Here is a 26,424-nt window from a genome sequence, read left to right on the forward strand (position 1 = left end):
GCTCAGAGTTGGGTAAAATATGGAGACAAATTCACACTCTCTCCAATTCTCAGTAGAAGATTATCCCTGCCAGCGGATGAATTGCCAACTAGAAGAGGCTTCCCAACAATGTAAAAAGGCATCACGTTCCCACCATCAGCCCTTGAAAAACACACACACAAAAGCAAAAAGTCCACAAAAATGAAGTCAGTGGGCCAGCTGTGTTATTTAAATATTTTGCAGATGTTGTTGCTTCTTTAAATGAAAGTGAGACTGGCAGAATGTACTAGAAGACAATTAGATATCTTTGCAATGTTTCTTCTGCAGAGTGAGTTCAAATAACCAGGGCTTGGTTAGAACAATAAAGGTGCAATGAAGCATCTAAAAGAGACAAAAAGAATAATCAGCTTTAAGAAAGAAAAAAAATATATTTTTTAAGTTTCTGTTTTATGATGTGCAGAGACAGCCTCTCTCAGCTGGATGGGCTCCTGCCAATTCACTTTCCTGTGATCTGAAGCCATAAGGGACATGGCTCTGTTTGCTCCAGGGTGGCCCAAGAAGTGGCTATCCCCAGAAATCCTCACTTCCAGCTCTGCTTTTCATCTAGCTGGGCCAACTTCCCTGCAGCCCACGGAGACCCCATACTGCATGGAGGGCCCGGTGGGTCCTTCCCAGGGGAAGGCAACCCGCAAAGAATAGTGCAGGATCCTGCATTCCTTGGGGTGGGGTGGGGGTTCAAAGCCTGGACAGATACCACCAAGAAAGCTTTCAGTCTGAAAGCTGGGAAGAGACACATAGCGCTCTTTCCAGGGCCTGCAGAATGAGCAGGGCTTCAGGCTCACCCAGGAACCAAAAGGTTATGGGTTCGATTCCTGGTCAGGGCACATGCAGTGTGAGATGAGTTGTCTTGTGTCCCTCCTTCTCTCTCCTAAAAGTGTTATTCAGTTAGAATAAAAACAAAGTAGGGACACATGCATTACATCAGTACGGAATGGCAGCATCAAATAGGATTGAAGTTGCATAAAATACAAAGCTGAGACACCAGCCATATAAGTAGAGCCGACGTCTGGAACATTCTTACCCCAGCACACAACACAGGGAGCAGAACCCAGCCCAGATTGCAGAATGAAAAGCAATGGCTTGGTGTTGCTTTAAGCCACTAAGTGTGTGAGTGAGTGAGTGAGTGTGTGTGTGTGTGTGTGTGTGTGTGTGTGTGTGTGTAGTGAGGGGAAGGTGGTATCGGCACAACATAATAAAAACAGTGCTCTATATCTAGACCCTGGCCATCCTCAGTCCTGAATATGGTTTAAAAAGGAAACTTGAAAGTCAAAATGGGTTGGTTCTATCAGTTCTGTCTGTCTGGGTCACAAACCAAACCATGGCCATCACTCCTCCCCGTCTCAGCCACGTACCTTTTGCATTTCAGGATCCTGTTGTAATAAGCAGCTTTCATTGTCTCCTAAAGCTTTCTTGCACATTGTTCGGCCAATTTTGACTTCAAGAAAGTAGTCCAAACTATCTGTGACCTGTCAATGAATAACTTAAAAATTAGATATCACTAAATAATGCATAGCATTAATAGTCATCTGTGATAAATAAACTTGTCCACCTAGGGTCTATGACCCTGTCTCCTAGTTTCCTTGCCAGAAGTTTTGGAATAATTGGGAGAGAGGGTTCTTATTTTGATCTCTCTCTCTCTCTCTCTCTCTCTCTCTCTCTCTCTCTCTCTCTCATTATGGCATTTAATTTTATTTTTTTATTTTTTATTTATTTTTTTTTTTTTACATTTAAAATCATTTATTGCTGTTTTCATTTCTTTTTTTTTTTTTTTTATTGCTTAAAGTATTACAACGGGTATTACATATGTGTCCATTTTATCACCCCGCCCTAGACAGTCCCCTAGCCTCCCCTATCCCCCAGTGTCTTATGTCCATTGGTTATGCTTATATGCATGCATACAAGTCCTTTAGTTGATCTCTTACCCCCCTACCTCCTGCCCCCCAACCCTCCCCGGCCTTCCTGCTGCAGTTTGACAATCTGTTTGAGGCTGCTCTGCCTCAGTATCTATTATTGTTCAAAAGTTTATAATGGTCTCTATTATCCATGAATGAGTGAGATCATGTGGTATTTTTCCTTCATTGACTGGCTTATTTCACTTAGCATAATGCTCTCCAGTTCCATCCATGACGTTGCAAATGGTAAGAGTTCCTTCCTTTTTACAGCAGCATAGTATTCCATCGTGTAGATGTACCACAGTTTTCTAATCCATTCATCTACTGATGGGCACTTAGGCTGTTTCCAGATCTTAGCTATGGTGAATTGTGCTGCTATGAACATAGGGGTGCATATATCCTTTCTGATTGGTGTTTCTGGTTTCTTGGGATATATTCCTAGAAGTGGGATCGCAGGGTCAAATGGGAGTTCCATTTTCAGTTTTTTAAGGAAACTCCATACTGTCTTCCATAGTGGCTGCACCAGTCTGCATTCCCACCAGCAGTGCACAAGTGTGCCTTTTTCTCCACATCCTCTCCAGCACTTGTCGTTTGTTGATTTGTTGATGATAGCCAGTCTGACAGGTGTGAGATGATACCTCATTGTTGTTTTGATTTGCATCTCTCGGATGATTAGTGACTTTGAGCATGTTTTCATATGTCTCTTGGCTTTCTGAATGTCCTCTTTTGAAAGGTGTCTATTTAGGTCCTTTGCCCACTTTTTGATTGGATTGTTTATCTTCCTTTTGTTGAGTTGTATGAGTTCCCTATAAATTTTGGAGATTAGGCCCTTATCAGATATGACATTGGCAAATATGTTTTCCCACACAGTGGGTTTTCTTGTTGTTTTGTTGATGGTTTCTTTTGCTGTGCAGAAGCTTTTTATTTTGATGAAGTCCCATTTGTTTATTTTCTCTTTAGTTTCAAGTGCCCTAGGAGCTGTGTCAGTGAAGAAATTGCTTCGGCATATGTCTGAGATTTTGTTGCCTTTGGGTTCTTCTAGAATTTTTATGGTTTCCTGTCGTACATTTAAGTCCTTTATCCATTTTGAGTTTATTTTTGTGTATGGTGTAAGTTGGTGGTCTAGTTTCATTTTCTTGCATATATCTGTCCAATTTTCCCAACACCATTTATTGAAGAGACTATCTTGGCTCCATTGTATGTTCTTGCCTCCTTTGTCAAATATTAATTGAGCATATTGGTTCGGGCCGATTTCTGGGCTCTCTGTTCTATTCCATTGATCTATATGCCTATTCTTTTGCCAGTACCAGGCAGTTTTGAGAACAGTGGCTTTGTAATACAACTTGATATCTGGTATTGAGATCCCACCTACTTTGTTCTTTTTCAGGATTGCTGCAGCTATTCGGGGTCTTTTTTTATTCCAGATGAATTTTTGGAGAGTTCGTTCTAGATCTCTGAAGTATGCCGTTGGTATTTTAATGGGAAGTGCATTGAATTTATAGATTGCTTTGGGTAGTATGGACATTTTAATGATGTTGATTCTACCAATCCATGAACACGGTATGTTCTTCCATCTGTTTATGTCTTCCTCTATATCTTTTTTCAACGTCCTGTAGTTTTCTGAGTAGAGGTCTTTTACCTCTTTAGTTAAGTTGATTCCTAGGTAGCTTAATTTTTTTGGTGCAATGGTAAACGGGATTGCTTTTATAATCTCGCTTTCTGAAAGTTCACTACTGGTGTATAGAAATGCCTCCGATTTCTTGGGGTTAATTTTGTATCCTGCTACATTGCCAAATTCATGTATTAAGTCTAGTAGCTTTTGGATGGAGTCTCTGGGGTTTTGTATGTATAATATCATGTCGTCTGCAAATAAGGACAGTTTTACTTCCTCTTTTCCAATTTGGATGCCTTTTATTTCTTCTTCTTGCCGAATTGCAATGGCTAACACTTCCAGTACTATGTTGAACAGGAGTGGTGAGAGGGGGCATCCCTGTCTTGTTCCTGTTCTTAGGGGAAATGGTGTTAGTTTTTGCCCATTGAGTATGATGTTGGCTGTGGGCCTGTCATATATGGCTTTTATTATGTTGAGGTATGATCCTTCTACTCCCACCTTGCTGAGAGTTTTTATCAAAAATGGGTGTTGAATTTTGTCAAATGCTTTTTCTGCATCAATTGATATGACCATGTGGTTTTTTTCTTTCAGTTTGTTTATGTGATGTATCACGTTTATTGATTTGCGGATATTGTACCATCCTTGCATCCCTGGGATAAATCCTACTTGGTCATGGTGTATGATCTTTCTGATGTACTGCTGGATCCGATTTGCTAAGATTTTGTTGAGGATTTTGGCATCTATGTTCATGAGGGATATTGGCCTGTAGTTCTCTTTCATTGTGTTGTCTTTACCTGGTTTTGGTATTAGGGTGATGCTGGCTTCATAGAATGAGCTTGGAAGTGTTCCTTCCTCTTGAATTTTTTGTAGTAGTCTGAGGAGGATAGGTTTTAGTTCTTCCTTGAATGTTTGGTAAAACTCCCCTGTGAAGCCGTCTGGTCCTGGGCTTTTGTTTGCTGGAAGCTTTTTGATGACTGCTTCAATTTCTTCCATAGTTATTGGCCTGTTGAGATTTTTAGATTCTTCCTGATTGAGTTTTGGAATGTTGTATTTTTCTAGGAATTTGTCCATTTCCTCCAGGTTGTCTAGTTTGTTGGAGTAGAGCTGTCCATAGTATTTTTTAATGATCATTTGTATTTCTGTGGGGTCTGTTGTTATTTCGCCTCTATCGTTTCTGATTTTGTTTATTTGGGTCCTCTCTCTTTGCTTCTTGGTGAGTCTGGCTAGAGGTTTGTCAATCTTGTTTATCCTTTCAAAGAACCAGCTCTTGGTTTCATTGATTTTCTGTATTGTTTTTTTGGTCTCTATGTCATTTATTTCTGCTCTAATCTTTATTATTTCCTTCCTTCTGTTCACTCTGGGGTTTTCTTGTTGCTCTCTTTCTAATTCTTTGAGTTGTAGAGTTAGATGATTTACTACCATGTTTTCTTGTTTTTTGAGATAGGCCTGTAGAGCTATAAACTTCCCTCTCAAGACTGCTTTCATTGTGTCCCATAGGTTTTGGATTGTTGTGTTTTCATTGTCATTAGTTTCCAGGATGTTTTTAATTTCTTCTTTGATCTCATTGGTAACCCAATCAATATTTAATAGCATGCTATTCAGCTTCCAGGTGTTTGAGTATTTTTGGTTGTTTTTATTGTAGTTTATTTCTAATATTATGCCATCGTGGTCTGTGAAGATGCTTTTTATGATTTCAATCTTCTTGAATTTGGGGATACTTTGCTTGTGACCCAATATATGGTCTATTTTTGAATATGTCTTATGAGCATTTGAGTAGAATGTATATTCCCTGGCTTTGGGGTGGAGTGTTCTGAAGATGTCTATTAAGTCCATCTGATCTAGTGAGTCATTTAGGATTGCTGTATCTTTGCTGATTGTTTGTCTAGAGGGCTTATCCAGTGCTGTCAGTGGTGTATTAAAGTCCCCTACTATGATTGTATTGTTGTCGATCTTTCCTTTGATATCTTCCAGGAGTTTTTTTATGAATTTGGGTGCTCCTGCATTGGGTGCATATATGTTTACCAGAGTTATATCTTCTTGTTGTATTGATCCCTTTAGTATTATGAAGTGGCCTTCCTTATCTCTTGTTATGGCCTTCACTTTGAGGTCTATTTTGTCCGATATAAGTATTGCTACCCCAGCTTTCTTTTCCTTTCCATTTGCCTGAAAGATATTTTTCCATCCTTTCACTTTCAGTCTGTGTGAGTCCCTTCTAATGAGGTGGGTTTCTTGTAGACAGCAGATGTATGGGTCATGTTTTTTTATCCATTCAGCCACTCGATGTCTTTTGTTTGGAGCATTTAGTCCGTTTACGTTTAAAGTTATTATTGAAAGGTACTTGTTTGTAGCCATTTCTGTTTTTGTGTGGCTGTTTTCTTTCTGAGCTTTTTATTTCTTATTTTTATACCAGTCCCTTTAGCATTCCTTGCATTGCTGGCTTGGTGGTGATAAACTCCCTTAGCCTTTTTTTGTCTGTGAAGCTTCTTATTTCCCCTTCAAGTTTGAATGATAGCCTTGCTGGATAGAGTATTCTTGGATTCAGTCCTTTGCTTTGCATCACTTTGTAAATTTCAGTCCATTCTTTTCTGGCCTGATGTGTTTCTGTTGAGAAATCATTTGACAATCTAATGGGAGAGCCCTTGTATGTAACTTTCCGTCTCTCTCTTGCAGCCTGTAAGATTCTCTCTTTGTCCTGAACATTTGCCATGGTAATTATGATGTGTCTTGGTGTGGGTCTTTTCGGGTTCACCTTGTTTGGGACTCTCTGGGCATGTGTGACTTTTTTCTTCCCCACCTCAGGGAAGTTTTCTGATATTATTTCTTCTAATAGGTTTTCTAATCCTTGTTCATCCTTTTGTTGTTCTGGTACTCCTATTATTCGTATGTTGTTTCGTTTCATGTTGTCCCAAAGCTCCCTTAGGCTGTCCTCCTGTCTTTTAATTTTTTTCTCCAATTGCAGTACATTTTGGGTGTGTTTTGCTTCCTTGTCTTCTAATTCACTAATTCGGTCCTCCGCTTCTCCTAGTCTACTGTTGATACTTTCAATGGAGTTTTTCATTGCAGCTATATCATTCTTCATTTCTTCTTGGGTCTTACTTAAGTTGTTGATTTTTTCATCTGTTTCTTCTAGCTTCTTCCATATGTTATCGATTTTTTCATCTGTTTCGTCTTGCTTCTTGCAGAGGTTGTCGATTTTTTCCTCCATCCGGTTTATGCACTCTAGGACCCTTATTCTGAATTCTTTTTCTGTCATGTTGCATGCCTCTGTATTGCTTAGCTGCTTTTCTGGAGAGTCCTCCTTCTCTTTCCTTTGGGGGTTTCTTTGTCTACCCATGTTTGATCTCACTGACATATCTAGACGTTGAGTCGTTCAGTGGTTGCTCCCTTGGTGGCAGTGACTCCTTGATCTGTGGTTGCTCTTCGGGCGGTTGCGGTAGCAGCTGCTCTTCAGTTGGCAGCAGCTCCTCTGGTGGGTTCTGTTCACAGCTGTGGTGGCTCTTCTGGCTGGTGGGGCGAGGTTTCACGTACAGCTGCTGTTCCTCGGCAGAGGGTGTGTTGCTCAGGAGGTTGCTGTTGCTTGGACCTGCTTTCCTGGGGAGTTCTGCTCTTCTCGGCTGCAAACCGTCTCACCAGCTGAGCAATTTCGCCAATTCGGTGTGGGTGTTACTAGTTTCAGCTGCTGACTCCATTTGCTCCGGGACACGACCTGGGACGCGTCTGCCTATATCGCCGCCATCTTCCCTCCTTCCTGGCATTTAATTTTAAAGTAGCAACAATTGTCTCAAGATAAAACAATATTCTCAATAGAACTTTATTGGAGTTTGGGACAAAGACAACAGAGGTTATAGCATCTTCATACCTAGTCAATAGAAACGACATCCCAGAACTGAAATATACTTAGAGTGTATAGCTTCTCGCCAAAGCCTTCCATGCTTTGGTGATTTTGACAATACACACTTTATCCTCTATGATATACCCTCCCAAATTCCTGAATTCCTGGGCACCTTCGTCTGTGCAGAGCCCACCATTGCCCTCTATTCAGGAGGGCCTTGTGAGGACCTGGAGCCGCACAATGGTAAATGTAGATTTTTATCATTAAAAAAGGAATGAGAAGATAACAAGTTTTACAAGATTTAGGGGAGAGAACATGTGAAAGAGAATGGTCAAGTTACAGACAATAACTTACTCCAGAAGAATAAGCGGTAATTCAGAAAATATAGCAAATTCTAGATAAATTGCCTGGGCATCGAACCAAATGGGTGCGGTAGGCAGAATTCTAAGTGTGATTTCATGCCTATCTTTGTTTTCAGTAGGGCCGCTGAATTCATCTCCAGTCCCGGCCACATTGGAAAATGGGAAAGTAGTCAGGAAGTGGATAGAATATGCCTGGAGGGACAGAGCAAACCATTTCTGCTGGTGCCCGCAGGAATGCTGAGTCAGACTGGAAATGCGAGAAATGGAGTGTTCACTTTCATTTTTTAACTCAACAACTTCCAAACATGTGTACTCCAAGAACGTTGTTATGACTACATATCACGTTTCTCAACCTCAGCCCTCACTCTCGGGGGTGGGTAGTCCCTTTGCACTGGAGGGTGTTTAGCAGCATCCCTGGCCTCCACCCACTGGATGTGAATAGCTGGCCCTTCAGTTGTGATGAGCAAAAATGTCTCCAGTTATTGCCAAATTCCCCTGCCAACCCAAATCCATACCCAGCTGAGAACGATTGCTTTATATTTGAGGAATGTTTCCAAATCATAAAAACAGGCTGATTTAAATCATACTCAACAGCCCCCAACTGGCCACCAGCCTTATCTTGATCTCTCTTACATTACCACAGCACAGTTATCTTTCTTAGGAAATACTAATTGGTTCGATGCTCGCCTCTATGATATAATCTATATTCAAATTCCTTCAATTGCCCTAATAACATTCTTTATGTTTTTTTAAAAAAAATATTTTTATTGATTTCAGAGAGGAAGGGAGAGGGAGAGAGAGATAGAAACATCAATGATGACAGAGAATCATTGATCGGCTGCCTCCTGAATGCCCCCTACTGGAGATCAAGCCCACACCCCAGGCATGTGCCTTGACCAGGATTCAAACCGGTGACCTCTTGGTTCCTGGGTCGACGCTCAACCACTGAGTCACACCCAACTGGGCCTTTATCATTTTTTTAATCCAAGAGATAATACAGGACCACACATTACATTTATTGTCATGTTTCTTAAACCTCTTTTAATTGAGAATAGGGTCCCTACTTTTCCCCTGTCTTTCATGACATTGATCTCTTTAAACAAAAATATTTTCTTAAAGATTTTTAAAAATATTTTTATTGATTTTTAGAAAGAGAAAGGGAGAGGTAGAGAGAAAGAGAACCATCTATGTGAGAGCAAAACATCGATCAGCTGCCTCCCATATGTCCCCCACTGGGGATCGAGCTGCACCCGGGGCATGTGTCCCAATGGGCGATCAAACTGGCACCACCCCTACCACCCCCATTCACCCCTACCCCTGGTGCATGGAAGGATGCCAACCAACTGAGCCACACCAGGCAGGGTGATGTAGATATTGTTAAGTGAACTTATGGAATGTCCCATAATATGGATTTTTAAAAATTGTTCCTCATGACAGTTCAGGGCATGCTTTTTTTGTGTGTAAGAATAACATAAACAGGTGATGTTGATGTTGTGTCCTTTCTGGGATATCACATCAGGGCACACGATTTCAATTTCCCCAGTGTTGGTACATTTGTGGAGTGAGGTGTTCACCAGAAAATGTATATTTTCTCCATTATAATTAATTAAGAAATTTGTTCTCCAGCTCTCTCTCACCCAATGGTTGTAGAATTTATTGATGATCTTTTTCCTGAGTTAGTGATTACCATGGTCATTGCAAAAGGTGATTTTTTAGTTACATCTGTAAGTAGACATTATTTTTTTTAAAATCCTCACCTGAGGATATTTTTTCCAGTTGATTTTTAGAGAGTGGAAGAGAGAGACAGAGACAGGAAAACATCGATATGAAATAGGCACACCAATTGGTTGCCTTCTGCACATGCCCCGCTCAGGGCCAGGGATCGAGCCTGCAACCAAGGTACATGCCCTTGGCTGGAATTGAACCTTTGACCCTTCAGTCTGTGGGCCAACGCTCTAACCACTGAGAAAAACTGGCTATAAGTAGGCATTCTTGTGTAAAGAAAAGCCTTCTCTTCTCTGCCCTGATTCTCTTTATCAGTGAAAACGAGACCTGCAGTTTCTTTGCTTATTTGCCATATAATAATTAATCCCTGTCTCACTCATTTTGATATTAGCCAAATTTTCCCAAACTTGGTCTCTTTAAGAGCCCTTCTGGGCTATTACCTATGTTTTGTGATGTGATTATCATCAATTTTAAGTTACCATAATGGATATTTTCTATTTCTATTTCAGAATAGTAAAGGATACATTACAATTAATTTTCTCTAAGAACCCCTAAAATAAAATTCATATATTTGGCTAAAGGCATCTATCTCTGAGCTGCTTTCCATTCATACACAACAGCCCCACCACAACCACAGACACGCAGAGAACTGAGGGGCAAATGCCCACCCACCTGCTCCTGGGACTTCAGCAATTTCACCACCTTGAAAGTGTACTTGTCTTTGCTGGCCTTGTTATACTCCTTCATGGCAAACCACAGCGCCTGCTGCACATAGACGTAGCTTTCCGGGATGTCTTTGAATTCCCTCACCACCTTCTTCCAGCCCCAGGTGCGAATATCTCTGGATACAAGAACCATAGTGGCCACCAGGAGCAGTAGGCTTGGGTAGAGTCTGGCCATGGCACCGCAGCCAAGGGAGCTCAGGCCAGCTCCCTCTGTCCTTCCAGGGCGAGGGGTGGACCAGACTGGGATGAAAAGGAAAGAATCTCTGTAAACATTGCTATTTGTGGGTACTCTCTCTTCTTCCCCAGACAGAAACCATGGGAGAAATCTGCAATCACAATCTGTCCATTTTCCTGTCTTAGCTCTTTTCTTTCTGGAAGGATGCATACCTCTATGCACTCACACATGGAAGCACGTGCACTCACACGCGCACATGCACACACACACCCCACACCTTTCTTCCCTGCCCGACGACCCCTGCTGCCTTATCTGCAAGGCCCCTGTGTATCCAGTGAAGGTGCCTCACTGTGTCAAGTCTGTGTGCACAGATGGCCATCAGGATCTGCAGCAGATGCGCTGTCATGGGGACAAGACAGGTCCCAAAGCTTCTCTTATTGTTTCCTTCCCAGGAGCACATATGAAAGCAGTCGTACAGGCCTCAAAACTATGCTCTGCATCTCCCCTCATCCTATAGTAAGCGCACATGCGATACACATAGCACACAATACTCAGAAAGTCTTCATTTGCTGCCCACTGGTGACGCCATTCTGGCCCCATGTATCCTCTCCCCAGAAAGCGTAAACTGAATCCTGGGCTGTGTGGAAGGCCACACAGTGTGCCCAGCTGTGCGAGGGCAAAGCAGACTCGCCCACAGGAGGCTGATGCCACAGAGAACATGCCTGGCCCCGGCTCCACGTCTGCCCCACTGACCACATATTTTAAGCATTTCAACCTGCTCCTTCTCATTGCCTTGCTTCTTGGTCAATGGTTTACACTAATTTGGTAACCCATGCCATTTGAGCAGCAAACTTTGGCCTGTTCTGCTCTGTGACTCTGACATAAGAGGCCTGGGGCACACATGGAGGCCACCCTAGCATTCCTGTCATCTCCCACCCAGTGCCGCTTTACCCCAGACCCACCTCAGAACCAAGTCCTCCACCAGTTTCCTGCTTGCTGAGCCTGGAGCTGAGAGCCCTGACCCACGGCGGTATCTTTCTCCTTCCTGGGGACTTGGGCTCTGACCAGCTCCCCCCTTGTGGCACCCTGGGTCCCCAGCACGCTTAGTTCATGCCTGTGCCTGGTCAGGGTGTCAGTGGGACCTGAGCTCAGGGCTGCCTCTGTCCTCTGGATATACTCCCCAGCCAGGTGGTCACAGCCATGGCCCTTTTGTGAGGTAAGCCCAGCCCCTGTGATGTAGCTCAAGTGAGCAGCACCTCTGACAGGGGTCCCTCACCCCTCAGTTCACAGGCTCACCAGCAGCCATCACATTTCACCGTGCAGAAGTCCTCACTCTTATTCTATACCTCCTAACCTTCTACATTTCTGGGCTTTAGACTAAACCATTTGGAACAGAAAGCACCTCCACAGCCATTTATTTCAGGGTCCTGTTACTTGATTTTATGGGCTTAGAGGCAGGAAGAGGCACCAAACAGCCAGTCTCGGGGAGTCTGGGACTGAGAGGCCTATGGAGGAGAGGTCCTTGGTGGTGCCTGGGCCAAGGAGCTGCGGGCCCACAGCTGGCAGAAGCCGTTACCCAAAATACCATAAATTTTCAGCTGGCATCAACCATGCTGGCATGTTTTCAAGGTCCATCCATGTTGTAGCATTCATTGCTACTTAATTTCCTTTTATTGCTGAGTACTATTCCATTGTTTATATTACATATTTAATTGATCCATTCATCAATTGGTGGACATTGGGGTTGTTTCCACTTTTTGGCTATTATGAATAATACTGCTGTGAGCATTCATGTTTAAGCTTTTGTGTGGTCATATGTTTTTATTTATCTCGAGGATTATTTCTCTTAAAGTGGAGTTATTGGCTTACATGGTGATTCTATAATTCTAAGTTTAACTTTTTAAAGAACTACTAGATGGTTTTCCAAGATGGATCTACTGTTTTATATTCCCATCAGCCATGTATAAGGATTCAAATTTCTCTACTTCCTTGACAACATTATTATCTGTCTTTTTTTTAAAAAAAAAAAAGAGAGAGAAACATCAATGAAGAGGGAACGTTGATTGGCCACCTCCTTCACACCCCCCACCGGGTATCAAGCCCAAAACCTGGGCATGTGGGCTGACCAGGAACCAAACCAGCAACCCTTCAGTACATGGGACAATGCCCAACCAACTGAGCCACACTGGCCAGGGCATTATCTGTCTTTTTTATAGTCATCCTGTTGGGTGTGAAGTGAGACAAGTGGTAAGAATTTGACAAATCTGACACAGAAAACTTTAATTTCCGTAATATCAAAGAGCCATTACAAGTAATTATTTTTGTAAAAAGACAAAATCCAATAGGTAACATACATTAAAAGTCACAAATACACAAATCACACAAAAAATAAATGTCTCTAATACACATGTAAAAATATGCTTGCTAGTAACCTCCTCAACAATAAAAATTCAAATTAACCCAACAATAAAATATCACTATTCTCCTACATATTGGGAAAAAATAAAATATAATAACAATGCCTTCTAAATAAGGTTCTTTCATCAACATCAGCAGAGTGGGAATCCAACAGTCTTTGTTCACAATGACTTAGCAGTCTCTGTTGAACAGTTAAAAGTTACACATTCCTTTACACGATGTTCTGCCTCTAGGATTGCATCCCACAGAAATATTTGCCCATGTGTACAAAATTGACTGAAAAATTATTTACTGTCACAAAAAAATTTAACAGTAAAGGAAATTAGCCCAAATATGTATCAAAGTAGACTACTAAATAAGATATGTAATGTCCATGAAATGAGATTTTTAAAAGCAACAAAAATATGTACATGTACTGACAAGGAAAGCTGTGTCCTCTATATAAATGTGATAAGCAAGTTATAAAATACTAAGCAGAGAAAGGTTTTGACTTGTTAAGAATAAAGATAATGGTTTATTAAGCTCAAATAAAAGAAAATCTGGAGAATTTGAACCATTCATAGGTTTGTGCCTGAGGAATGAGATTACTCAGGAATGTCACTAAGTTAATTATTTCTGTAATGCTCTATCTATTAATAAATATAATTACTTTGATAAAAATTTCAAGTTCTAAAGTAAAATTCAAATGTAGAGAAGACCTTAAGATGATAAAAAGCAAGTGCCCACCCCTACCCTTTACCACTTTGTTACAAGCCCTAGGACCTATGAAAGACATTGTGGGTCCTTGCTATAAAAGATGAAGATTTAGTTCACATGCTAGCTCTTTACCTTTCTCCTCCTCGTCCTTCTCCTCCTCCTCCTCCTCCTCCTCCTCTTCCTCCTCCTCCTCCTTCTTCTTCTTCTTCTTCTTCTTCTTCTTCTTCTTCTTCTTCTTCTTCTTCATGTTTAGAGGAATGGATGGATGGATAGCTAGATAGACATTCTACTTGTTTTTTTTTTTTTATAAGCTTAACAAATATAAATAAACCTCTATTTCTGATTCATCAGTTCCCAAGAATTCATTGTGAACTTCTCTCTGTAGAATGTTGGCAGCCCAGCCTTTTATTAATTTTTTAAAATTTATTTTATTGTTGACAGTATTACAGATGTTCCCCAATCCCCCCCTTCACCACCCTCCTCCCAGCCCCTGCTCCACCCCAGGCCTTCACCACATTATTGTGTGTGTCCATTGGTTATGCATGTATGTATATGAGTTTTTTGATTAATCTCTTCCCAGCCCCACTTCCATCTGAGATCTGTCAGTCTGTTCCATGCCTCCATGTCTCTGGACCTATTTTGTTTGTCAGTTTATTATGTCAATTAGATTCCACTTATAGGGGAGATCATGTGGTATTTGTCTTTCTCTGACTAGTTTATTCACCCAGCATAATATTCTCCAGGTTCATGTTGTTAGAAAGGGTAAGAAATTCTTTTTAAAAAAATATTTTTATTGATTTTAGAGAAGGGAGAGGGAGAGAGAGAGAGCAACAGAACCATCAATAATGAGAGAGAATCATTGATCAGCTGCCTCCTACATATCCCTTACTGGGGATCGAGCCTGCAACCCAGGTATGTGCCCTTGACAAAAATCGAACCTGGGACCCTTCAGTCCACAGGCCAACGCTCAATTCACTGAGCCAAACCAGCTAGGGCAGAAATTTTTCTTTTTAAAAAAAATGCTCAACATCACTAATCATCAGGGAGATACAAATTAAAACTACAGTGAGCTATCGCCACACACCTGCCAGAATGCCTACAATCAATGAACAACAAGTGCTGGCAAGGATGTGGAGAAAATGGGAGGCTAGTACACTGCTGGCAGGAATGCAGATTGACTGTAGCCCCTATAGAAAACAATATGGGATTTACTTAAAAAAATCAAAATGGAATTGCCATTTGACCCAGTGATCCCACTTCTAGGAATATATCCTAAGAAACCTGAAACACTACTCAGAAAGAATATATGCACCCCTATGTCCTTAACAGCATTATTTACAACAGCTAAAATCTGGAAACAGCCCAAGAACCCATCTGTAGATGAGTGGCTAAAAAGCTGTGGTGCAGTCACACAATGGAATACTATGCAGGCCTGCCTTTTCCATCACCTCCTTTACACTCATGTCCCACCATCTTTTATTCATGTCCTCATCTGTCCCTCCTCTCACAACCATACTTTGCCCATTGGTGACCCAAAAAGTTGAAAACTAAAAAGCAGCTGCTTAAACATGAAGATCTAGAGGACTGGCATTGTCCGATTTCTAATTTTTAATTTATTTTTAAAATATATTTTTATTGATTTCAGAGAGGCAGGGAGAGAAAGAGAGAAATAGAAACATAGATGAGAAACATCAATCGGCTGCCTCCTGCATGCTCCATAGTGAAGATCAAGCCTGAAACCCAGACATATGCCCTGACTGGGAATGGAACTTCCTGGTTCATAGGTTGATGCGCAACCACTGAGCAACACTGGCTGGGCTGATTTCTAATTTTTAGAATGTGATTCTTTGTATGATGGTAGATGAGGGACTGAAGAAGATCAAGAGTGGTGGAGGTTGGGTGCTCAGCTAAGGGCTATTAAAATACTGCAATTGTGTGAAGGTGGCTGCTGCTGGGGTATAAACAAGACAGAGGGGAACGTACATAATATATTATTCAGCTTTATGTTATTGGTAAGACTTCCAGTCAACAGTAGGTTAATTAGTAGTTTGGAGGGAGTGAAAAGTTATAAGCGTATTTCTAACTGTGCAAATGGTCAGTGCCTATAATCCCCATGTTGTTCAAGAGTCAACTATATTTCCTTATTACCCTTTTCATGATTGTGTCTGTAGTAATATTCTCTGTTTCACTCTTAATATTAATAATTTTTGTTTTTCTTTATGAGGAGGAAGAGTGGGGGTTGAGCCCCAGGACTTTTAACCAATTCTCCGATCTGTAGCCTGGCTCAGGGCCTTCCCTTGGGGGTAAAATTTGCTGTAACACTCAGCAAGTTGAAGCTAGTTTCACCACAGATCAACTTCCTTATGTTGGCAATGGGCACAGCCCCATTGTCCCGTTCTTTTCCCACGGCAGGATGAGGTTGAGTGAACACTTGCAGAAAGGGCTTCCAATGAGCTTCCTTGTGCAGTGAGGGGCTGAGCGTAGACCCCAAGTCCTTGGCAGGGAGGGCAAACAGGTTTCTGAAAGCAAAGCAAGCTGATCACCTACACATGTGCACTTATTGGGGTACACCTTCTGTGTTAGAAAGCTTCAGAGGCCTGCCTGTAGTGTCCAAGGTGGGAGGCTGTTGGGGTAGGGGACAAGGTCATTGCCCTCCTGTAATCTGAGGGCGACCCACAGATTCACATTCCTGTTCACATGATGGGAAGGTGCATGCTGCAGATGTGCCCTTGTTCTAGGTAAAAGCGAGAGAACTGCCAGACTCAAACCCTCCATATCATCCCGTCAAAAACCTTCTGCTCTTTGGGCAAGAGCCTTGCAGTCTGTTTTGTCCCTGCTCCCATTTGAAGTCGCAAGAATCAAACTCTGTGTCAGCTCAGAAATAAAAGTGACCTTACAACTAATAGTTTAAAACTCCATTCACTCAGGACCCTGGGGGCAGGGGAGAGGAAAGGAGTCCCAGGCAAAAGAGGCTTCCAAAAGGAGCATGTTGAGTTAGCACCCACTGGGTTCCTACCTCTGTAAGGGGCTGTTACCCAATCAAAACTGATTCTCCTCAGACTTGCAGAGGGGGGCAGAATCAGACCTCACTCCATCCTTTGTACCCAGTGATAAGCACATTCCTGGTGGTGGACCATCAGGCTGGCTAAAGGGAAAGGGCCCCACTGTGACCAGGAAGGAGGAATTGGATAGGCCTATCTTTCGTTACCACATACTATGAAACTGAAAACAAAACGGCAAGCAGAGAGGCGTGCATGAGGAAAGCATGTTTCTCCCAGTTCTGTTCACAGAGCAAGGCGGAGACAGTGGGGCGCGCTCCCGAAGCCCCTAGAGGTCTTCACACTGCATCTTCATCACAGTGAACTCGGCGTTCCAGGGGAGTGCTCCAACTATAAAGCTGCACGTCAGTTTCTGAAAGAGACCACCACCACAATCAGTAGTGCGCCACAAGGTACCAGCTTAGAATATGCTGAAGATGGTTAACATCCATCAAGAAGTGCGCCCAGGAACCTGCTAGCTGAAGTGCTCCCAGGAGCCTGCTAGCTGGATGCTGCAAACCTTCATAGTGATTAGCAAATGCTGATGGCCCCAGAGGATTCTCTGTTTCCATACCAACCATTAGACAGCAAATACAAACAATCCCATATTTTGGTGGGAGATCAGATGTCAACTTCATTTTATTTTTAATTCTCTATAAATATATTCTACAACGTAAATAAAGCAATGCTATGCCAGATATGAATCAATGTATGTTGTATTAATAATTAAATAATGCCTTTTCTTCTGATAACAAATAAGTCAGAATAAGAGCAATTTAGAAGGTTCTAGGGCAGCCGTGGGCAAACTACGGCCCACGGGCCGGATCCAGCCCGTTTGAAATGAATAAAACTAAAAAAAAAAAAAAAAAAAAAAGACCGTACCCTTTTATGTAATGATGTTTACTTTGAATTTATATTAGTTCACACAAACACTCCATCCATGCTTTTGTTCCGGCCCTCCGGTCCAGTTTAAGAACCCACTGTGGCCCTCGAGTCAAAACGTTTGCCCACCCCTGTTCTAGGGCCTATCCTGACTTTCATTTTATAGAGCCCTTCTCTCTTGTTTAGTATTAAAATCAATAAACAGGATTAAAAAATACCTTTGAAATAAAATATTCTATCTGTGTTGGATAGATAGATGAATGGGTAAATAAAGGGCTGAATAGGTGGATGGATGGATAAATGGATGGAGGGATGCATGAATGGGTAGATAGATGAATGCATACATGGATAGATATAGGTAGATAATTAGATGGTAGGTAGATAGATAGATAATTATATAGATGATAGGTAAGTAGATGATTGATAGATAGATGATAGGTAGGTAGATAGATGATAGATAGATAGATAGATAGATAGATAGATAGATAGATAATAGATAGATAGATAGATAGATAGATAGATAGATAGATAGATATAGATAGAAGTCCTGGAAAGCAGCAAAGGGCGTTTAAATAATTGACTGCAACAAGGAGGTACTTCCAGGAGCTCTGAGGCAAACGGAGTCAGAGAGAATGGAGTCAGGAGTTGATCTCTGCTGAGTATCAGACGCCGACAGAGGAGGACAATGGAGCTTCTTGCCCCTCAGGCCCACAGACAATACCAGATCAAGATGGCTTTGCAGGGGAATTATATCAGCTTGGCAACCAAAAGCCCCCTTTGTTTTTAAATGGACTCAGAACACAGAAACAGATTAAAAAGCCTCCGTTCTCATTACACCAGACAAGAGAAATCCCGAGACCAAATCATAAGCCGGACGGCTAGTCCCAGGGCCTGCAGCAGCAGTACCACCAAGGAACTTCAAAAATGGCATTAAGACATTCTACTGCTTAAGTGTTTGTCCTAGTAAATAGAACAAAATCCTTTTAAAAAATACCAGTGCTCTGGCCAGGTGGCTCAGTTGGTTGGAGCGTCATCCTGTATACGGAAAGGTTCAGGTTCAATTCCAAGGGTGCATGGGGGGCAGAGATCCATATTTCTCTCTCACATCCAGGTGTGTGGTCTCTCATCCCCGCTCCCTTCTTATCTCTCTAAAATCAATCAATGGGATTTTAAAAATACTAGCAAGTTAAACAATTACTGCTAGCTCGAGGCTGCCGAGTTTTAGACAGTTCTACAGCAGTGCCTCTGAGCCTTTCCCAGCGATATCAAGTATATGTGGGTGTCTATACCTGGAAATTTTGATTCGATAGGTTGAGAATGAAGCAATGGAACTGGCCTGTGTGTGCATCTGTGTGTGCATGTGTGTCTGTGTTTTCACCTCATTCTCCAAAGGTTATGAATACTAGTTTGAGAGTACTGAATATACTATATAAAAGCAAACGTCCTAGATAAAGAAGTGGCATATTGAACCCAACTGCATTCTAACAGATGAGCGCAGACACACTCTCTTGCACTCTTTCCAACCTGAGGCTGGCAGAAGGGCTGCAACAGAGAAAGGAGGTGGGAAGGAGAAGCTATCTGCTGTCAACGTGGTGGTGACTTAGAATACACCATCATGTTCACAAGCACATCTGTGGAGTGACCTTCAAGAGGTGCACACCCTCCCCCATCCCAACTCTCAGAGAGAGCTTAACATTTGCGGTGAAAGAGACAAAAATGCCAGATGTGCCCCTCAACTCCAGGCTCAGCAAAGCTGTCCGAGTCAAAGGAATAAGAAATGCCCCCTACTGTATCTGTGTGTGGTTATCCAGGAAATTTATATTTATTGGTGATCTATGGGCCTGTCACCATTTTCAAAAAGCTATTGTCAGTCAAGGAGGATGAGAACTAATAATAAAATAAAGTTATAAAGCTACACACAAAAAAAGAAAAGTGTACCATAGTCCAGACATGTAAGAATAAGGACTCAATATGAGGGGATCTTTTATTTCAGTTTACTACACTAATCATTCAAAGAAGAGAAAGAATTCACTAGGAAGATGCTGAAAGAATAATCAATAGAAGAAAATATTCTTAATTTTAAAAATAACACTTCATAAAGAGAGAATTGAAGAGACTTCAGAAAGTAGCACTTATGTAATATTTAATAAGAGAATATAAATGCTGGTACTGAAAACATTTCCATTAAAGCAGGAATAAGAACAATTGTTTGGCATTGTTATTCTTCAACATTATCCCAAAGGCTTGGAAAGAAAGTTTTCAGTGTTGATAAATGCGTGCTTAAAAACATATATCTTAAAACTGAGATTGGCAATGTGGGGATAAGGACACATATGTAATACCTTAATCAATAAAGAAAAAAACCTGCTGAAACCGGTTTGGCTCAGTGGATAGAGCGTCGGCCTGCGGACTGAAAGGTCCCAGGTTCGATTCCGGTCAAGGGCATGTACCAGGGTTGCAGGCATATCACCAGTGGGAGATGTGCAGGAGGCAGCTGATCGATGTTTCTAACTCTCTATCTCTCTCCCTTCCTCTCTGTAAAAAATCAATAAAATATGTTAAAAAAAAAAAAGAAAGAAAAAAACCTGATGTTGTCCATGGAAACTTTAGATACAATAAGTGAGCTCCTTGAGGAAAATTCTCCTTAATTCTTTTTAATATGTTCTACAAACAGGTAAAAAGCAACAACGTTCACTATAACTCCAATAAGTCCAGTATAAAAGAATATATTTAAACCGACTATAATTCTACTAAAAGATTTTTTTAAATACTAGCATAAAAGATCAGATGGCATTGAGACACGCTCGCAGCTTAAATGTGTTCCCTGATGGCTATCTCCTGTTAACTGGAAATGATCAAACTTGCTCAGGTGGAGCACACAGAGGCAGTCCCAGGCATGAGGGAGTGTCCTTGGTGATCAGGCATTTGCAAGCTCCTGTACTCAATGCCAGAAGCTCATCACCTGTGAACTTGTCAAGAATGCAAAGTTTTGGATCCCATTCCAGACCAATGAGTCAGAAATTCTGCAGGTGGGATGTGGGTTTATCAAGGCCTTCCGGTAACTCTGATGCCCACTCATGTGGAGAACCATTGGTATAAAGAAAGAGACAAAGACACCCCTTCTAGGCAAAACTTAGGGGCCTCCACTAATCTCAGACTAAGCACTTGGATAATCCAGGGCTCTCCCCACCTCTGAAATTAAAAATATAGGCTTCCAGCGAAAGGCCCCTGGGCCAACCCAGCTCTTTGGGGGGAGTCATTGGACCTTCATTGAAACTATGGCTGAGGCTAGCAAGAATCAACTGTAAGTCTGGGATGGGGACACTGGATGGCCAGTCACTGCTTAATCACCAGCACAGAACAGCACTGGTACAAGTAAGCTTCGATGAGTAGCTGAGTGAATGAACAAATTTCCTCTTGTGTCTTCACAAGGATGAGCAACTGTGGGGGCAGCCACAGCTGACTGCTCATCCGGGCCCAAGAGAGCAGACTTTCAGTAAATATGCATGGGCAAGTTTTCCTGCACCAAGAGGCCAGAGTTGATGGAGCCCTTGCAATAAGAGTGACATTGACAGCATGCTGTCCTTGGGTTGAGGGGTGGGGAAAGTCTCAGAGAAGTCCCCCAAATTCTGCAGACCTACACTCTCCACTCTAAAAGCCACAGAGTTGACCACTTCTGGGGCTAAATATTGGGAGTCATCCAGACCTCAAAGAGAGAGTCTGGACACCCCAAGTTCTGCTGGCTGGGGCTTAGAGTCGCCAAGACCATCACAGACACTTGGTTTGTCACTTACCTTTGCCAGTTTGGAGTTTTCCTGAGTGACACAGTTTTCATTACTGTTTGAAAGCTTTCTGCAATTGCTGCGGGCAATTTCAACATCAATAAAGTATTCCAAACGGTCTGTGACCTGTCAATCAGCAATTATAACAATTGTGCAATTTTATTCAGAAAGTTGTATTTTACCTTTGAGAAGTTTTAGCGAACACTAAAAAACTACTCTCACGTTCATCCTGCCTCCCTATCTGTTAGCCAGTCTTTCTCCAGTGATGCCCACTGCCTGGATTCCTTTGCACATTGATACTAGTTATGTAGCCCTACATGGAGCTGGATACGCAGGGAAGAGGCTTCTTTCCAGTGTGGGGCCTCCTGGAAGGCAAAGTCTTCTAATTCCATTTTCTGTCCCAAAGTTCAAAGCATGCTGCACACTCAGTGACGGGTTGGGGGAGAAAAATGAAGTCACCAGAACCAGCAGCTCCTCTGGGCCCAGGATGTTACATATTCATGTGGGCCAGATGGAGGGGCAGATAATTCAGCCACATTGGACATCCCCCCTGATTCTTATTCCACACACACACCCCTCAGGCTCTGTCATCTGCTTAAATCTCCTGCCCTTTTTCTACTCAAGGCACCCTCCCACCATCTCAGCAAAGAGTCCTTAAGGGGCTATGCCAAGGGAGTTTGTCTTTCTGTTCTCTGTTTAGTGTTTAGCAAGGAGTGTAGCAGTCGATTTGTAGCAAGGCATCAGTATTTACTGAATTCATTAATGACTGAGTGCAGTGAAGGTGAAGGTGGTCATTTAAATCTGCTTTTATCAGGTTATAAAACATCACAGCAAGCCACAAAAAGGGGTATCTGTGCCTTGGTTCCCGCTTCCCTGGACTCCACTCCTCATTGCCATCTCTGACCCTTGATAAATTTGTATTAAATTGTGGCTGTGTTCCAAAGAATTAACAAGGGAGATTCTGGCCTATTGGGGAGAAGCTGGTTAGACACCAAGAAGTGACCAGCAGAGGTACACCTTGAGTTTGGAAATTAAGTTTGTATTTAGAGAATCTCAAAAATACTGTGGCCATTAACCTTATCAGGAGCAGGACTTCCTGTTAGTCATAATGCCTGCTGACCCTCGCTCTCTGTCACGCACTACACCCAGGCTTTGCACACAATAACTGTCAGCTCAGCTGGTGCGCTCAGTGGTTGAAGCTCAACCTATAAACCAGGAAGTCATGGTTTGATCAACCAGGTTGCAGGGTCAATCCCCAGTAGAGGGTGTGTAGGAGGTAGCTGATCAATGATTCTCTGTCATCATTGATGTTCTATTTCTCTATCTCTTTCCTTTCCTCTCTGAAATCAATAAAAATATATTTTTAAAAAAAGCTCAGTTAACCCACATACCAACCCTCTGGGGAAAGGCTATCACTCCATTTTTTCAGGAAAGGAAACTGAGGCACAGAGAGCTAATTAACTATCCATCTAACTATCAGCCAATCCAGGGCTCAAACAAGATTATCCTAGCATGAGGACTAGCATCCCTAACCACCATGCCCACTCCTCTCTTGTTTCTGCCCACTTTTCTTGTCCAGCCAGAGGGAGGCAGAGGATTGCTGTGTGTGATTCCTGGGGAACGTGAACCTGAAGTGTGAGAAAGCTGGGAACCATCCAGTTACATGGACACCTTTGTTGAATCTGCATAACTTCTTTCTAAATATAAGTTACCTAGAACAGCAGTTTTAAAACCCAAATCTAAGAACATGGATCCTGAGAACTCCAGACCTCATGTCTGCCTGGCTTTCCAGTGCTCCTAAGATAAAGTCTAAGTCTTGCCCATGGCCTGCAAGGACAGGCCTGGTGGTCCCTGTTTATTTCCTGGCCAGTCACACTGGCTCCTGGGTTGACAAATGGGCCCTGTTTCTTCCCACTGGCAACCTGCTATGCCTAAACGCTCTTCCCCACCCCCATGCACCGTAAACCTCCCTGCCTTCCTCTGTGGCAGATGCTATGAGTGGTGCCCCATGTCCCATGCTGTTCCTAAGCCCACTGCTAGGTCCTGGGGCTCCATGCTGGGGCTTCCTGCTGCCGACAGGAGCAAGGACTCCCAGAATAGCTCTTGGACAATGCCGGGTAAGAGTTGGTGGGTAAGTAGCCCAGCTCCTCACCTACAGGGTGGGCCCATTTCTAATCAGGCTCTATGCCCTCTCCCTGATTCCCCAGATAGACTGAGCCCAGCTGCCCAAGGTAGTAACCTGCTCAGTAATTTACCTCACATGGGTGCCTCCCTGACCCCTCCCACTCCCCCTTCTGGCCTCCTGGTGCTTCCTGGGATGGCCTTCCAAATATCTGCACTTAAATTCTAGCACAGAGTCTGCTTCTGGGAAACCCAAACTGAAACACTTCCTACCCACTTTCTTCACCTTATTTCACTCCTCATCTGACCTTGGGCTGACCTAGAGAAGTGGCACTCAGCTTTGTCTGCATATAGGGATCACCTCCTGGAGGGTTTTAACACCTACGGAGGCTGAGGTCCCCCCTAAAGACTCTCATTTAATTGATGAGGATGCAATAGGACATTTACAAGCTCCTCGGGTGAGAAATGCTGTCTGAAGAAGTCTTCCCCTGATAACCAGACCTTGTCTATGTTCCATGTCTCTGGAACAAACATCGCGGCTCCTCATTCATGGTTGAGCATTTTTTCTAATTGGACTGATGGCTCCCCAAGGGCTGTGATCATTTCTGTCCATCTCATAGCCCCACCTACAATGGCTAGCATAGAAGTGGCGTTGGAGAAACTTGCTAAATGTGTATGTTTCTGGGGTACCAAAGGGAAAAACTGTGAGGGAGACTAGAAAAGTTACAAGACCTAGGAGCTATTCCTTTGTCTCAAAACTAGTGTCCTGGTGCATGGATTTGTGCACATTGAAAGGAAATTAATTAGAAAAAATATAATAGAAGTGTCAACCAAATTCACAATTAACAATGACAGATCAAAGCACATGTGTGTGGTTGGCGCCAGCGAGAGCTTTATATATATAGATAAACTTGCTTAATTAGACCTGATTTCTGACTTAGCTAAACTTTTTCCAGCCCAGTGGAGCACCCCAACTTCTCTTTGTCAGCAACACAGCAGTAAATATCAACACAAAGCAGATTATTATTATAGGGAAAACGAAGGGTAAAATATTTAACCGCAGCAGTGTTTGACTATATTCTGTGCAGTAAGAAAACCTGAAGTCATTTTCAAGGTCCACCATTTTTTACTTCTTTTCAGTCGGGTCATGTTTCTAAGCTTCCTAAATCTCCATTTTCCAGCTAATGAAAAGAAAATAGGATTCCATCAAGTCTCCTATCTACCTATTCCAGAAATTCTGTGAGGATCAAATGAGATGAGACACATGAAAACGATTCACAGACATTTGGTTAAAGTGTAAAATGTTTCCACCTGGCTATAAAGCAAGTCGTGTTTCTGGACTGAAGAAACTCCAAGGAGTCTAGTCGCTAGGGAGAGGAAGCTGGGCATTGCTATATGACCTCATTACCCGGTGCCCATAGCCATCGTTTCTAGGCTGGGCTGGGCTGTAGGCCACATTTTGCACCATGGGGTCTCAGCAGCATCTGCTGGGATTTGGTGGGGTGTCACTCCGGGGTGGTGGCGGGGCCTATGTCCCACTTGGCAGAAGCTGAGTGTTGCTTTGTCAGCGCCAGGTCCATGGTGCCATTTCTCTGTAAATGGCCAGTGCACATCACAGCAGCTCCTGCAATGTGCATCATAGTGACCGGTTGGATGGTTGGACACTTAGCATATTAACCTTTTATATATATAGATGTCACAAGAGTGTGCCTTCTGATGGGTGTGGCATGTGTCCAATCAGTAAAGCATACTGCACCAGCAGCATAATGTTTGCAAATATGGTGCTCCTGGCTCTCATATTGCCAAGAGATGGAGTTATAAGGATCAACATGTAAAGTGGCCCAGCTCCTGCTAAGAGACAGTCTGGGGAGTGTAGAGCCTGAAATAAGCTCTTCTAACAATGACCTTCCATTTTCAATTCCTTCTCATCAGTTGCATGGTGCAATTATAAGCCACACCGCCATCCCACCATCCAACCATTGAGGCTGAATTCCAACACAGAGCCTTTTATCAGACATGGCAGCCAAGGCCACATGCTGGAAACTCCAGGGAACACCCCACACACTAGAATCCAAGTCAGTAACACTTCCTCGGTTTGGGCAATTCATGGTTCTGTGAGGATGGATACATTTCTATAAACAGAAAATCATAGTCTCCACTTCCATGAAAATGTTGGATTAAAAGTATTACATAATGGAGGAGGAGGCACCTTATTAGCCTACTCAATAGATAGTGTGCTATGTGTTTCTTTTCAACTCCACATTCCACATTATGTGGGTAGATTGAAATGTGGCCCATGGCAGCATTGTTGCAAAATACTCATGGTACTCAATTTGTCTCCCAATAGCCTTAGCAAATACAAATAATGAATATTTGATTTTTAGTGTTGGAGTTAAGTGAGTTAATATATGTAAAGTACTTAGAACGACAGTCCAAGCACATATAGGAAATGCACTGATGTTATAGTAATGTGCAAGTGTATATGTGCTTGAGCACTTACATATTTAGGATTTTCATATTTCAATGTTTTTCTCAGATGCCAAATTTTTCAGACTGGCTTCAGTCTTTACACCAGAAGAAAATATGCATATTGAGAGAGAACACCTTTACCTGCAGCTGGACTTGCACTATCTTGACCACGTGGAAAATGTACTTATCCTCACTCTCTTTGTTGTACTCTTGCATGGCAAACCACAGACACTGCTTCACGTTGTAGTTAGAGGCATCGATAACTTTCAATTCCCTTACCACCTTGACCTTATTCTTGTCTGGGTCTGTGCTGGCCACCAGAGCCACCACCAGGGTAAGCAGGAACAGGCAGGACCCCCAGAATCTTGTCATGGTCTCTCCATCCAGGGGCACAGGTGAGCGTCTTTGTCCTCTCAGGGATAGAGCTGCAGATGAGATGGGGTGACCGCTGCTGCTGCTGCTGCTGCTGCTATAGGTTCAAAGATCTTACCACAACAACATCAGCCCAGCTATATTCAAGAAAGGGTCACCTGTAGGGCTACCCCTGTTCTCAAAGGAAACCCACCCTAGAGAAGCTATGAGGAGTCTCTGCCCCAGGCATCTGCCCTCCTTATCCTGGGTATGGTCTGCAGTTCCAGGGAGAGCACTTAGTCCAG

At 42.6% G+C, this 26,424-nt stretch overlaps 2 protein-coding genes across 2 annotated transcripts; both read right to left on the bottom strand.

Annotated features, from left to right (window-relative positions):
- Positions 1-276: 276 nt before the first annotated feature.
- On the bottom strand, positions 277-10,362 carry LOC308523676 (cystatin-13-like; the record flags this gene model as incomplete). Its single annotated transcript, XM_081097690.1, has 3 exons — positions 277-360; positions 1,392-1,505; positions 10,135-10,362. 3 exons carry the CDS (start codon positions 10,360-10,362, stop codon positions 277-279), a joined length of 426 nt encoding a protein of 141 aa, XP_080953816.1.
- A 6,441-nt stretch (positions 10,363-16,803) lies between these two features.
- On the bottom strand, positions 16,804-26,140 carry LOC308523678 (cystatin-8-like; the record flags this gene model as incomplete). The annotated part of the gene is made up of 3 exons (XM_081097692.1): positions 16,804-16,887; positions 21,191-21,304; positions 25,910-26,140. 3 exons carry the CDS (start codon positions 26,138-26,140, stop codon positions 16,804-16,806), a joined length of 429 nt encoding a protein of 142 aa, XP_080953818.1.
- Positions 26,141-26,424: the final 284 nt, after the last annotated feature.

This window comes from Myotis nattereri (genome assembly GCF_964212035.1).
Source record: "Myotis nattereri genome assembly, chromosome: 8".
Classification (NCBI taxonomy): domain Eukaryota; kingdom Metazoa; phylum Chordata; class Mammalia; order Chiroptera; family Vespertilionidae; genus Myotis; species Myotis nattereri.